Consider the following 15,368-nt stretch of genomic DNA (forward strand, 5'->3'; position numbering starts at 1 on the left):
CTTCCACATCTTTCTGTTGAGACATTCAGCTCAGAAAGTACATGTTTGTTGTGCATTATGAGCATCGGTCCTTAAGACTTAAGTATTCTGGACATTCAGCGTTATAAATACTGTATGTGTTTTGTGTGTGTTGATGTGTGCAGGGAGACATGGGCCCTGTCGGAATAATGGGCTTACCAGGACCGCCAGGACTCAAGGTAAATGATGCGGTTTTATACAAATGTCTCTGTCTGGTTTTGGTATGGATCCATCATAAATAGGGTATATTTTGGCAATTTGATTGGTTAACCAGAATGTCAAGTAGCTGTTGAGCTCACTTTGACGAGACAAAGTGAAGAGTGGTTGGTGATTAAAATGTTCCACAGCCTGAATATGTAAACCCTAGTGAACAGGGAAACGCCAGGACTGCTCATTAATCATGTTGAATCATTTTTTCTTTTCTTTTCTTTTTTTTAATTTTGCTTCCAAGGGAGTACCTGGAAACCCAGGGGAACCAGGACTGAAAGGTGATAAGGTGATCTGCATATGTCTTTCTCACTACTAACCTACTATATACAAGAATGCTAGAGACAACAAATCACAAAATTGTATTTCTGACTCCTGAGAAAGCTAACAGATAACACAAAGCTATTATGCCGACTTGGGTAACCAAGCACTCCTGTGGAGCATTTTGAATGTTTTTTTTTTTTGTGCTAACATTCAGATTATTTTTTCATGTTGCTTTGTGTTTTCTCAGGGGGATGTTGGCTTACCAGGGGATCCAGGGGAGTGTGGATTCCAAGGGGACAAGGTAAGTGTATGTTCGATGTGCTCAGGTGGCACGACGGGTCATCCAGAAATAATAGCATCAGTGGTTTGATGCCGGGCTTCTCCTATCTTCATGTCAAAGTGTCCTTTAGCATGGCATTTCCACCACCGATCAATGTGTTTGTGTGCATTGGTTAATGAATGGAAACCGCCTTGTTCTGATCTCTAAAAGCGCTAAAGAGTGCAGTCCATTTACCATTTCTTTGAATCCTATCATAGAAATGTAGTTGGCGGGTTTCTGTATCTAAGCAGCATTACATTTGTCCTACTTGTCTTGTTGACTTGTTAACAATGAGCTGGCTTTTATTTTACAGGGTATGCGTGGCTCACCTGGGTTGCCGGGTCCTTGTGGAAAACCTGGGCCACAGGTATTTTCTATCTCACATTAAAAAAAAGTTCAAAACTAGTTTCTGGCATGGAAATCACATACAAGCATGCATGTACACCCCACCCATTACAACATAATTGACTCTACATGTAGACTAGGTAACACCTAACAGGAGCCCAGTGATGTAGTTCATAGCCCCAGCTCCTTTCTTTTCATGCTTTCTTGCTTGTATGTTCTCAGTGGGTGACTAATAAATGAAATAGAGTACTCTAGTAGTCTATGTTGTTATGATTCTATTTCTTTTCCTTAGTTGCATCTGATAAGAATGTTGTTCTGAAAGCATGATGGTGTGTTAAAAGGGCAAAGTATGTCTTAGGATGCACTAAAGAAAAAATGCTGGTGCCCTTGAAGAAAATGGATGGGAATCTTCAAATGTATACAAAAGCAAACTTCAGGCACTCATGCATGTAGGAGAACTTTGGTCTAAGAAATGTATGCTAATCAAGCTGTGGCATAAACAAGCCAGCAAAGATCAGGGGACTGGCAAATTCCAAGTGCACATGCCTTAAGACTAATCCACCAACGTTGGCACTTATGAAGTGTCCTTAATATTTTGAGTACTCTCTGATCTGATTTGAGATTCTAGCATGGAAAACATGCTTTCTGAGTGGCCATACTCATTCCTCCTATCAGAAACTGACCTCAGCCACAATGGTTGATTTGTTATTGTGAATACTGCAGCTTTAAGAAAATGAGATTTCCATAAAACTTGCATATATAGTACATGACCTACAAAAGTGTGAAAAATGAGGTTGGTTTCTTTTCATTTTCAGGGTTATATAAGATTGTTTTGGTAACATACATGATGTTCCCTGATCAAACCATTTAGTTATTTTAGCCTATGGTATTTTGTTCAAGTTATTTTGAGGTTTCTGATCTGTGAAATAACAATTAGATGATTTGTGACATTTCCTAGGGCAAACCTGGTGAAAAGGGCCCTGATGGTTTACCTGGCCCTCCTGGCCCAGAGGTAGGATATATTCTATTTACTATTATATTTTGACTAGATGCATTATATTTATGTTATTCTATCATTGTTGATACACTGTTGTGTGCCACTGTGTGGTGATGAAGCTGTGGTTCATTTCCTGTCATTTTCAAAGGGATATCCAGGTGACATTGGCCCACCAGGACAAAATGGCCCCGAAGGACCTAAGGTCAGAGTGACATTAACTCTTTAGATATGAATTTTGAGTGAGTAGAAATAAAGTGAAAGTTCACTCTCTGTGTTTCATCCACAGGGAAAGCAAGGCATCCAAGGTTTGCCAGGTCCAAGAGGAACAGCTGGACGTCAGGTGGCGTTGACTTATTATATCTTGAAAATGAATAAAAGATTTTAAAAAAATTCTTCTCTGACCTTTAGTGACAATTCTTTTGTCAGGGTGATGAGGGACCAGTTGGGCCCGCTGGACCCGCTGGACTCGAGGTGAGTGCTGATTGGATAAGCCCTGTGATTCAAGATCAGTAAAAAAAAAAAAAAATAACAGTAAAAGTTTAGGATCCACACACAACACTGCAACAAGTGCACCATGTGTCTCTGCCTAAATGTAGCTTCGGAGAAACAACTATGACCTGTTATGGACAATAAGTCCTTTGGCTGACTGATGTTTGTATTGTTCTAAAGCTGTTTTGAAAGACTTCCTATTGGACGCTGTGTACTCATTACCAGATTGGTCAGCAAATTGCTATGCTCTTTTCTATCATAAAAATCACACACAATCACAAACAAAAGCAACTGTGAAACCAAAATGAATAGTTTGTTTGTACATATATATATATATATATATATATATGATATGGCTGTGCAAGACAAATTAGGATATTATAAATGACAAATAGGATGGCTTTGAACTGTTCTGCAGTATGACTAACATCCACAGTGACTATCTTGGGTCCAAAAACAAATGTTAAATTGGAGTCATCCCAGGCTAAACAATAGAGTAGACCTTTCCAATGAAACTTTCTAATTTTGCAATGGTTGATTCCAGTATGCCTTCTCCCAAAAGTTAAACCCACAAGTGAATACTACAAACAAACACAAATGACCCAATGACTTCTGTGAGTAATAAGAAGCCTTTGATGCTGCAAACGGCTCTGTGTTTTATGGATCATTAAGTTGTTTTAAGGGATGTTTTTGTTTTGGCATCAATTGTTCGGTTTGTTTTGTGCCACGGCCTCTCGAGGGACAGCAGACTCACAGACTGCACCTTTTACAGGAGATACAGAGAGTGTATTGTTTGTTGTGAGGAGCTGCAGTACACTTCTCTCTGTCATTTTTGTTTTCTGTTCAGGGCAGCCCTGGGAGCCAGGGATACCCTGGACTGACAGGCCCAGATGGACTTAAGGTCAGACCTAATAGTATCACATCCACCGCCGAACCACTGTCATCCTTAAATGAACATCCTCTCCCTGGCTTTCTTTTATCATAGAATAGCATCTGAATATGTGTAAATTAGATGTTAATTCTCCGTTACCACAGGGGAACGGTCCTCCAAGCACATTTCAACTGATTTGAACTAAAAATGAAAGGCATGAATACGTTTGTGATATGCTAATTGGCTGCTTTGCTGTAGGGCGAGACCGGGATAACTGGCGAGGTCGGAAAGCTTGGCGAGAGGGTAACGGCTTTTCTCTCCTCTTTCTGCTGATTTCTGTTTGATGCTCACCGTGTGTCTGTTTTGTTCGGATCCCAAAGCTGTGCAGCCTATTATGAGAAATATAACTTCAATAGAGCTAAGAAAAATAAGAAAAAAGTTGAGACCGCACATGTTCTTTCCTTCAGGGTCTCCCTGGTTTTGTCGGGCTTGTTGGAGAGACTGGCATTGCAGGAGAAAAGGTTAGCATGGTCTCATGTCGTCACACTTCACTAGTATCACAAGTTGTTGCTTACCAATGTCTATTTTAATCTGTGAAATTACTCTCTGTTGATGTAACATGTGATGAGTGCTGAAATAAGAAGTCAATCACAGCTAATTTTATAAAACGAATTGTCATTTATCTGGCAAAAATGCCAAACATTTGGTATTAGCCTCTAAAATGTGTAGATTTGCTGATTTTCTATGTTATTGTAAATGAAATATCTTTGAGTTTTTGGACTGTTGGTCAGCATTTGGAGCATCAATTTGAAGTCATCACTTAAGACTCTTTCAAATTGTGATTGGCATTTTGGATTATTTTTGTAATATTTTGTAGACTGAACGCTTAATCATTTAATCTAATCGATAAACAATCAATGTTTCCCTAATTGTGGCTTTTGGCTCTCCAGGGGGATCGAGGCAAAACAGGCGCCCCAGGGCCGCCAGGTGACACGGGGCCGATGGTAAGGAGTAAGTCTGGACGCTGTCTCTCGTACCAGGGGGCATTTAATTGTACTGTACATACGTTAAGGGCTGGGGGTGTGATATGTTTGGGGACTGATTCAGGTTATTAAACAATAATCATAGCAGATAATATAAGGCCATTCAGTTTTATTGGAAATCTGTAAAATAAATCATACAGATATCATTTGAGTAATGTTGTGTCCATCAGGGTCACACTGGTATACCTGGAGTGACGGGGCCACCTGGACTGCAAGGGATCCCAGTAAGTTTACTATTATCATTGTCCCAGCTGTATGTGCACTGAATGTAAACCAGAGACTACACTGGCCTGTTATGTGGTCTACATGCATGTATCCTCAATACCAGGCTGAGAAGCAGTGTTTCACTGCCCTCTCTGGATGAAAGTCTCAAGTTTGTTGCACTTCTGACCAGGTCTAGGTGTGGTCACCCAACAGTGTAAGTAAGTTAGTAAACTTTATTTATAAAGCACCTTTCAAAACCAGGGTTACAAGGTGCTGTAAAAAAAATTTGAAAGTTAAAACGGGAGATAATGTAAAAACAAACAAAAACCAAGTCATTATAATCATAAAAACTACAAAATCAAAGGCAAAAACAGAAGTTAAACACTCAAACAAAAGAAACCACCCAGGAAGCCCAACATACATGGACAGGACAAAGTGCTTACGAAACAGATGAGTTTTTAACAGCTTCTTATAACCATCGACTGACTCTGCATTTTTGCAGTGTACTGACACACTCTGAAGTACACATATACACCACTGCAACAAAGTTAAACCACTGTAGTTTTTCAGCTAGTTTTTCACAAGTTACTCTTTAAAAGTCCCATGGCATGAAAATTTCACTTTATGAGGTTTTTTAACATTAACGTGAGTTCCCCTAGCCTGCCTATGGTTCCCCCAGTGGCTAGAAATGGCGATAGATGTAAACCAAGCCCTGGGTATCCTGCTCTGCCTTTGAGAAAATGAAAGCTCAGATGGGCCGATCTGGAATCTCCTCCTTATGAGGTCATAAGGAGGAAGGTTACCTCCGCTTTCTCTGATTTGCCCGTCCAGAGAATTTGGCCTGCCCATGAGAAAGAGAGAGAGACATCATGGCTTGAAAATAAGCAAAGCATGGCAGTTGGTCAAGGCCACACCCCCACCCTCCCCCTCTCCTCCTCAATAGCATTTAAAGCTACAGACACAGAAATGGCACATCCTAAGTAAAGCTCATTGTGGGACTGGCTCTAGTGGCTGTAATTCTGCACCAAGGCTGAATTTCGGGAAAGAGACTTCAGATACAGTATTAGGGGACCACTAAGGCCTATATAAAAGCATCCAAAAAGCAGCATGTCATAGGACCTTTAACAAAAATCCATTATTCACTATATATTAGTCTAATCTCTAGAAAGGCACTAAAAACAGTATTTGATAGTTGACATTGTATTAAAAAAATCTGCTTAGTAATGTTAAAATAGGTTGGTTAGAAAAAGGATATTATGTCTATGGCTAACTCTGCTTTCAATGTACCTGCAATGAACTTGCCACTGTTAATAAAGACGTAGAACCAAACTAAGACCAGTGGTTCCCAAACATTTTCACGTCAAGGACCCCTAAACTGACACAAATTAGACCACGGACCCCCATTCAATAAGATTTCGTCCAAGGATCCCCCATCTGATAGGATTTTTGCTTTTAGACGTTTTATTACAAAAAGTGTATAAAACCCATGACCAACATAGTCATACATTCTGTCATTGTTTTATTTATGGTTAGAATTATAGTGGGAAAAATGATTCCCCTTTGTACTGGGGACCCCCTGGAATCCACTCAAGGACCCCTGACCCTCACCCTCCACTTTGGGAACCACTTACTTAGACAACTGTCTCTTGTATCTTAGTTTCCATAGATTGCTATAGTCAAACTCAAAGAATATTTTTTCACACACATTCAGGGGCCTCTTGGTTCACAGGGATCCATCGGCATCAGAGGACCCAAAGGCAGGACGGTAAGTATCTTAAATTGGTGTTAGAATATTATATTCCCATTAGGTGACACATAACTCATGTTTGTTACCAAATAATATGACGCAACAAATCAATCTACAGTCAGTTCATTGAATTAGCATCATCGCTCTAGGGATGGCCACTCTGATCCAAACTGAAATATGTCAACAGCTATCTTATGGATCGCCATGACATTTTGTCAAGACATTCATGGTCTCCAGCCTCAGCTTACTTTGTGTTCAGTGCTAATTGGCAAATGTTAGCATGCTAACACGGTAAACTAAGATGTTGAACATCTGCATCTTGCCTCCTAACACCTGCATAATAGCATTGTCATTGTGAGTGTGTTGCTTTCCTGACTGTTTAAAGTCCTGTTTTATATTTGCTGATAGGTCTTACCCAAGAAAGATTACATTTTTCTGTATAGGAAATCATGTATTTTTCATCCCCAGCAGCAGCAACAATATTTTATTTGAAATAAATGGAAGAACCGTGTAACGTTACAGTAGGTAACATGAGCAAAACAGACCATGAAAGAGCACAAAGCACAGGAGCTCTAAACTTCACTAATAGAATCCACAGATAATTAAATCTCAGAGCAAAAACACCACAGCAAGGATTGCTTAGCAAACTTATCCAAAGAAAAGAGACTTAAAACATGACATAAACATACATTACTATGTTTGTGTACATAGTAACAACAAGTTGATTCTGAACATGTGTTTAACAAGTCTAAAATGCTAAGAAGCTCTACAAAACACCCTGACGTTTCTGTACAGGAAATGTGTGTTGCTGTGTCTGCCATTAGCTCAGGATGATTCCTGTGTTCACTGGCTTTTAAATAATTTAGTTTTCTACTTTGGGAAAATAGCCCATAGTTGCACAGCAGGATTATTGGACTGAATGAATAATTGATCTAACATGAATAAGTGGTATAATTAAGGCATTTCATTTTGATTGGTTTTACATGGCCTTCCTGACATCACAAGCAGTCACAAATATAATATGAATAACTATAATAGCTTAAAATTACATTAAGGCTTTGGGAAATAGAATTAAGACCAGCACGATTAAACTCCAGTCTCCTTATTACACTGTCTGAAATAATTTAGCATGGCTAAATCTGGCACATTTACATGTTGATAAATGTGCGTTGTCCCTTTTAAATAAAGAAATCTAAAAACAAAACAAAAAGATAAAAAGAAGATAATAGCCTTATTCCTCAGGGCACACATGTAAAAAATTTGGTCTGAGTGAAAGCAATATGTGCACTGCAGCACAATGAATTAATCATAGGATTCCAAGAAAAGTAGTGACAGCTACTTGGAGGATGTATCCAATCCTGTTACTTCTAGTTTGCTCCTATATCTTGTTATGGTTTTAATTTTTAACGTAAGAGGGTTTAGTCATACGTCAGTCATACTTAAGTATCATGTCACCCTGTCATTCAATTTTGTTTAAAAATTCCTATGTCCCCATCCAAACTGACTCCACTGACTGAAATTAAAGCAAACTTTACAAGATGCATTTCTCAGATTCAGTCATTACCATCATTTTTTCATAGGGTTTTTACTGAACTCTTCAGTAAAATGCCTTTAAATTGGTGCACTTTAAAAAAAAAAAATCTTTTTAAAGTTTATTTTGAGTTTAGGTAACGATTATTTTGAGTTTAGGTAACGACAGATCACTCCCCTCGTACAATGAAGGTGTGTCTTGATAAGAGAACATTTAATTGCACTTGAAAAAAGTAACACTATCCCTCTTATGGGCAAATGTAATTCATTATTAGACGAAACGGGTCATTTTATGAACTAGAATGACTTTTTCAGTGAAATTCAATTTAATTTTGATGTCTTTATATAACAACAAAAGTTATTGAAATGCCAGCAGAGGGCGTCTGGGTAGCTCACCTGGTAGAGCATGCGCCCATATAAAGAGGCTTAATCCTTGATGCAGCGGTCGCGGGTTCGATTCTGTGCTGCCGTATTCTGCTTTGGCTCGGTTTAAATCACTTTTATATAAGATGCTTACATGAACAACCAGCAAAAGACACAGTCAGTCCTTTAATGTTTTCTGACAGTGAATATTTTGGTTGAATTTTATAGGCGAGGATGAATCAGCTGCAGGATTTGACCTTTTCCCAAGGCATCTTTACAATAACGGCAGTGTGCAGGCGCTGCCACTGTGTGTGATCGTGGAAAAATGGGGACAAAGTCTACACAGTGTGGATAGGGCATGCTTCGGAGCTAATTTGCAGATGCCAAGTATAGCCACAATCTTTGATGGTGTCTCTTCTATGTGGGCTAAACCACAATGAAACCAAGAGAACTGCCTCCCAGGCTCCGCTCAATAGGGATGACAAAAATGGAGATTAAGAGCCCAAATTCATTGACTTAATATGTTAAACAACGTGTGCCTTAGGTCAGTTAAAGGCCAGATTTGCCCAAGCTTTCTATCAGTGAAAACTTTCATTTCTTTCTATAGGGTCTGAGGGGTCCTGATGGCCCAGTGGGGGAGAAAGGTTCCACTGGAGTAAAGGTGAGCACATGGTCAGAAAGTCGAAGTCAACAACGGTTAAACTATTTTCAGAGTCTCAGATTAAGTTCCAGTTTGTGGCTCTTTTATTGATAATGTTACTTTACATGCCAAAACTGCCTTACAGAAATGTCTGTGCTTCAGCTTCCTAATTGCACACATCAAATCTGTCCCACTGAAAGCTAGGATAAACAAAAGCATGAGAACTTTAACAAGCAACTATTTTTAACATCTGAAGAATCTTTAGAGGACACTCTCTGTTAGCTGCAAATCTAACAACAGAACCTTGAATCAAAGAGTACTAACATATTGATGGTGCTGGTGGTGCTTGGCTGTGGGGAACATTTTAACTCTGGGGGATTTCAGAGAGCTCAGTTAACTGAGTTGGATGTTTTCTTTGCAGGGCCCTGATGGTCCACCAGGAAAATTGGGCCTCCCCGGGGAGATGGTAGGAAAAATTTGACTACTTTACTTTCCCCTCGTAACAGTAATGACATTATTAGCAGTATTAGCACAATTAGAGTTACATTTGGCCTTTTGAAGTCCTCAAGGAATTAGTATCCAGGATAAATAGAGTGATGTTGATACGTTTGTCCTAGTGAAGAGTACAACAATAGTCTCATGAACGCATGCACAGAGAAGCATTCATACAGTTTGATATAAACTGTGTTCTTGATGTTACATAATAGTACATAATCATGTAGGATGCACATCTCCATTCATTTCTCCATCTGGTACAACTGTGCTGTTGTTTATGGCGCTGCTCCAATCCAATCGAACACACAAGAAAGTTAACTGAGTCTTATGCTGACTGTGCCTGTTTATCCCCTTATGGTTTTGACATGTTGTTGTAATAACAAACAACACCATTTAAATCTAACTCAATGTTCTCCTCTCAGAGTAGAACTTATTTTTCCATGTGTCATTTTGCTGCAGGGAAAGCTTGGCGAGCCAGGTGAAGCTGGGCCTAAGGGATTTCCAGTAAGTGATTGGGGCTAACAGAGGTCTCTTTTAGGTCAGTCTTGATTTTTGGGGTAGACTCATTTTGGGGAACACTGGTGGATGAGTGAGGCCTGTGTGGCAAACTGTTACTCTAGTGGGTGTTGTTGAATTTCAACATGTGTATGAATACTAATAGTGTGTGTGTTATAATTGGCTGTGCTATTTTCAGGGTGTTCACGGACCCTCGGGACCTCCAGGGGCCAAAGGAATTGCAGGAGAGCCAGTGAGTTTATTACTTATTTACATTAATTGTGGTTACATATTTGAGAATCAACCCCATTATCAAATACCTTCTATGGTAATGTTTTTTCTCTGTGTTTTTTTACTCCATCTGGTTCAGTTATGTAAAAATATGGTTGCAGAAGTTACAGCATATGTTAAAGGCAGAAACCATAGTATCTCATTATGTATAATGACCTGTGGTTCTCCAGCACCTACTGTGAACTCTTCTTCTTTCCCTTTGCATACAAACACAGATTTTCCCCTTTTATTCAGTGCTTCCTAGAAACCCTATATAATAACCCTAATCCTCTCTCTCTCATTCTGCCCAAGTCTCACAGACAGGGTGCGAACTACGGGGGAGCTAGGGGGAGCTTGGCTCCCCTTAATAAGACATGGGCTCCCCTGAAAACGTGATATGTGAAATTTTGGGGGGTCTCTAAAAATATTGACAATGTGTTATTTTGACGTGCAATTTCAGTTTTGTGTAATGTGATCATTGTGGATTATTATGTGTACTACTGCGGTGCAAATTCAACTCATGTTTAGTACATGTTAACGCAAAGATTCGGATAAAAAATATAAACATTGGAGGCCATTAATAGGCGTGCAAAGTCCTTGAAATCTATTCTGCAGTTAGCATCATACAGCCATGGCAAAAAGAAAACAAGGCAGTTTAATTAATTTTGTTTTTACTAAGAAATTGTGTAGCGATGACGTTAATAGCAAGACCGATTCACCTGCTGCAAGCCCTGTTAGCACACCTCCCGCCGGGGTGACAACGCAAGAAGAAGCTGAAGAAATAATGTCCTCGCTGGCTGAAGATGGAGGTAGTAACAGCTCGTCAGAGGCCGGTCACGATCCTAACCCCTCTTGCTCCTCTCTCCCGTTAAATTGGAACAGCCAGCAGTGGAGAGACTGGAAGAGCCGATATACATGGCTGTTTGTTAAGGATGGAAACTTGGGGTGCGTCGCTTAGGCCTAATTGAACGGAGGAATTATGGTGTTCTTTGGTAGCCTGAGTAACTTTAACCGTTGTTCATGTGAAATCTCAAAGACAGCCTAATGCTTTGTTTATAGACTATTTGTGGATGGCTGTTTGCTGTTTGACCTATCAATTCCTGTTGATAAAGTATAATAGGGTAAATCCTATAGTGCATACTATCTTTGTAAGTCATAAGTTGCAAGCGCACATGATCCCCCCAACACACACACACACACACACACACACACACACACACACATACTCCCCCGGTGAAAAAAAAAAAGGGGGCTCCCCAAAGGCCACGGTATAGTTTGAACACTGCTCACAGACACAAGCAGAGAAGTAGTCAGTCCAAGACAATTTGATTTACAGCATTCCCTTCCTGGAAAGGCAGCTTTGTAGCCTGAATGGGTCTCTATAACAGAAGTCCTGTTTCCATCACTTACAGAATCTTTGGCTCAGTGTTTTGAAGGCTCTTAGCCCTGCAGATTAACTTATCTCCACAAATCCACACTTTCTGCCTGGTTCTTATTTCTTTTCACATTTTTCCTCCTTTACTGTCACTTTCAGAAGCATTTGTCCAAGATTAGAAAGTACTCCTAACCTTTTTATTGGTGCTTTTGTTTTATCGCTGCAGGGACCAACAGGGCCACCAGGAACAATTGGGCCAATGGGGGAGATGGGGCCGAGGGTGAGTTTGATCACACAACTGGTGTAAATTCCTACTGACTTTTACGTTAGCACCGAATACTAAAGGCTGTCACTGTTGTTGACAGGGGCTGCCAGGGAAGGATGGAGAGAGAGGACTGCCTGGTGAACCTGGAGAGAAGGTGAAGATGACGATATGCTGTTGATTATTGAGATATCGGGCTGGTGAAAGTGTACCTGTGTTTGTGTTTCACACCATGAACATGTGTGTGAGATGATGACATCACAATAGCCTTTGCTGCAGGAAATGGTTATGACCATGGGGGGAGGGGGGATGAGTCAAAGAAGAAAAGAACGCACAGAAATTTTGTTTTGTACAGAAATTATTATCAGGGTTATTTGTTACTGGCATTGGGAAAGTGATATGTAACTACTGTTTACTAAGCTGGTTGGCTTAGAAGTTAGCTACCTAACAAACAAGATAGCTAAGTTAAATTGCATGAAGGTTCATGTGACCAAAACTGTATAAACTAAGGCTGTGGTATGCCTTAAAGTGCTCATATTATGCTTTTTGGCTTTTCCCCTTTCCTTTATTGTGTTTATATATATATATATATATATATATATATATATATATATATATATATATATATATATATATATATATTGTGTGCATGTAATAGGTTTACAAAGTGAAAAAGTCCACCCCAAAGGGAGTTTACCATCTCCCACAGAAAACAATGTTCATAAACTGCTCAAAACAGCTCTATTGTAGTCTGGCCTTTACTTCCGTGACAAATGCACGTCATTTTGCATCACTTTGTAACACAGGTTATAATCAGGGTGCAAACTACGGGGGAGCTAGGGGGAGCTTGGCTCCCCTTAATAAGACATGGGCTCCCCTGAAAACGTGATTTGTGAAATTTTGGGGGTCTCTAAAAATATTGACATTGTGTCATTTTGACGTGCAATTTCATTGTTAGCACACCACCCCCCTTATCTCTTGCGTGATAACGCAAGAAGAAGTTGAAGAAATAATGTCCTCTCTGGCTGAAGATGGAGGTAGTAACAGCTCGTCAGAGGCCGGTCATGATCCTAACCCCTCTTGCTCCTCTCTCCCGTTAAATTGGAACAGCCAGCAGTGGAGAGTTTAACTTACTCTGAAATGTCTTGCTCCAGTCTAAGTTGTACGGCTGAGCCAAAGCCATAGGTTACCAGCTGGAGCGGTATGTTTTGGATCACACTAGCTTGATCGTCAGGCCCCGCCCTACTCTGCTTCTGACTGGCTAGTAGTCCTTACCTAGGTATTGCGCATGTGCGACTCCCAACAAAGATGGAACAGAAGTGAGATGCCTCACTCTGTATCTAAAACAGAGAGCTCAACACACAGGGTGAAAAGAGGAGCTGCAGCAATGTGCATTACGACAAAAATATGGTGTTTTTTGAAAATTAAACCATATAAACCTATTCTGGTACAACCTCTATATGCAATTATGAACCTGAAAATGAGCATAATATGAGGTCTTCAACGCCATTCTCCCACTGCTTCTACCTACCTAGGCATAGAAAATCCTACTAGCAGTTGTATTGGAAACAAAACAGGCATTAAGAACTCCAGTTTTGCAATTGGCTGAAATCTATCGATACAAAATGTGATTAATGTGCTTATTAATAATTTTGTTTGTACTCAAAAAACAACCATGGTGGAAGCAAAGGTTGTACATCAAGAGATACAACACTTCACCAATGACATAACCATCATGCTTATTTTTCCTGACAGGGTGCCATTGGTCTACCTGGCAACATTGGGGAGCAGGGTTTGATTGGCCAGAGAGTGAGTATCCCATGTTTTCTTTCTGTAGAGTCTTAATGAGTTAAAGTGCACTCAAACAAACAGAGTAAACCAAGTGGTACATTTGTTTTCAAACTGTACTTAAATACAGTTTTGCCAATTTGACATGTTTGGCTTGCTACGCATTTGTTTTTATTTCATGTGATCACTGTCCTTATAACACTAAAATATATTGCAGCCATAATATTTTTTATGATGTGTCTATCAGGGTGAGCCAGGCATTGATGGGGAGGCTGGACAGAGTGGACCTGATGGAGCCAAGGCAAGTTAAAAAATATAAGACATACTGTGACTTAAAATTTGATTTATTCATAACTTTAACAAGCCAAATGTTTTTTTAGTGTGAAGGCCCACAGTAAATGGAAAACATTGCTTCAAGACTTTGGCCTGTAATCAAATTGCTGTCAATAACTATGGATTCATTCTTTCCTGATTCCTATATGTCTGTGAACCCAGCGAACTCTCCGGTTTACTGTAGCAGCTTATTGTAATTAGGGCCAGTCGACTATTGTTTGTGAGGTATTGGCCTTTGTACAGTTGGAGCCGCATTGTGTTGACGCTTAGTGAAAACAGATAGCGGGGCTATTTTAAAAGCTCTAAATTCTGGCAAGTACTGTGACAGAAAAAAGATGGAGAGCACAGAGAGTCCGCCTATTCAGCAGAACCAGACTACTGAATGTATGGCTGACGGACCCACAAACACTGTTTGGCTTAGAGAAAGTGGTAAACTGTGAGCACAGAGAACATTGAGGATTAGAATAGACTCAACCTGAGAGTCTGTTCAGCTCCACAGGACGTTTTCTGTTAGTTAGGAGAGTAAACTACTTTGAGAGGTTCTTGGCCACAGTGCAGCTCCTTGATGGAAAACGGCAGCTCAAAAGGGATTTGCAGCTTGTGTTGTTAACTGTTAGGGAAATGAAAATCAGTGCATTGTCATGGTTCATTGTTGTATTACTCTGTGCAATTTAAAATAGAAATTCAACAAATAATTGGAGGATTTTAACATTACTTTGATTGCCTCCTCTCAGCAGTCTGTAGCTAATTCAATACCTAATTCTTGTTTCCAGGCATAGTATCAAGTGGGTCTTAACCAAATAGCAAAAGCCTGTTGTACTGTATATCTGCATTATCAGCTGCTTCAGAGAGAAGCCATATTTGTTTCTTGGGGTCGTATCATTAGACTGCCTAGCTTAAGCAGGGTGACCAGGAAATGGGGAGAAAGAGGGAGAACAACTTGAAGAAACAAGGTGGATTTTGGATACAGGACTTGAAATACAGCAGAAGCTACTGAGAATTTAATGTGAAGTCAAAACTAAAACCATATCTTAACAGAAAGTCGAACTACAGGTTTGTCCGTGTGTTGTAGACTTCATGCTGTTCACTAGAATATTCAGTAGGTGGGACCACATTGCGCTGGTCTTTATCCTGTCTTCCCGACAGGTGTTTCTCAGCTTCTGTATGAAATTATCTTTCTACTTTTGCTCCTTTTATTCATACATTCATGTTCCAAAGGGCTGAATTCTCTGTCCAGTCTTGTTTTTTTATTCAAATATTTCCACTTGGACAGACCATTATCCTTTTGGGTCTTGTTTCCTACTCTTGTTACA

The 15,368-nt window shown here is 39.9% G+C and overlaps 1 protein-coding gene across 1 annotated transcript in view; it reads left to right on the forward strand.

Annotated features, from left to right (window-relative positions):
- col27a1b (collagen, type XXVII, alpha 1b) overlaps nucleotides 1–15,368 on the forward strand; it is a 68,429-nt gene that overhangs the window by 39,972 nt on the left and 13,089 nt on the right. The window contains exons 15-36 of the mRNA XM_078251306.1: nucleotides 144–197; nucleotides 470–514; nucleotides 737–790; nucleotides 1,122–1,175; nucleotides 2,112–2,165; nucleotides 2,299–2,352; nucleotides 2,437–2,490; nucleotides 2,577–2,621; nucleotides 3,487–3,540; nucleotides 3,769–3,813; nucleotides 3,978–4,031; nucleotides 4,461–4,514; nucleotides 4,724–4,777; nucleotides 6,469–6,522; nucleotides 9,005–9,058; nucleotides 9,459–9,503; nucleotides 9,992–10,036; nucleotides 10,227–10,280; nucleotides 11,899–11,952; nucleotides 12,038–12,091; nucleotides 13,690–13,743; nucleotides 13,970–14,023. Of these exons, the coding sequence (XP_078107432.1) occupies nucleotides 144–197; nucleotides 470–514; nucleotides 737–790; nucleotides 1,122–1,175; nucleotides 2,112–2,165; nucleotides 2,299–2,352; nucleotides 2,437–2,490; nucleotides 2,577–2,621; nucleotides 3,487–3,540; nucleotides 3,769–3,813; nucleotides 3,978–4,031; nucleotides 4,461–4,514; nucleotides 4,724–4,777; nucleotides 6,469–6,522; nucleotides 9,005–9,058; nucleotides 9,459–9,503; nucleotides 9,992–10,036; nucleotides 10,227–10,280; nucleotides 11,899–11,952; nucleotides 12,038–12,091; nucleotides 13,690–13,743; nucleotides 13,970–14,023 (1,143 nt within the window). The remainder of the gene's footprint in view (nucleotides 1–143; nucleotides 198–469; nucleotides 515–736; nucleotides 791–1,121; nucleotides 1,176–2,111; nucleotides 2,166–2,298; nucleotides 2,353–2,436; nucleotides 2,491–2,576; nucleotides 2,622–3,486; nucleotides 3,541–3,768; nucleotides 3,814–3,977; nucleotides 4,032–4,460; nucleotides 4,515–4,723; nucleotides 4,778–6,468; nucleotides 6,523–9,004; nucleotides 9,059–9,458; nucleotides 9,504–9,991; nucleotides 10,037–10,226; nucleotides 10,281–11,898; nucleotides 11,953–12,037; nucleotides 12,092–13,689; nucleotides 13,744–13,969; nucleotides 14,024–15,368) is intronic.

The sequence above is a fragment of the Sander vitreus genome, chromosome 5, assembly GCF_031162955.1.
Source record: "Sander vitreus isolate 19-12246 chromosome 5, sanVit1, whole genome shotgun sequence".
NCBI classification, from domain to species: domain Eukaryota; kingdom Metazoa; phylum Chordata; class Actinopteri; order Perciformes; family Percidae; genus Sander; species Sander vitreus.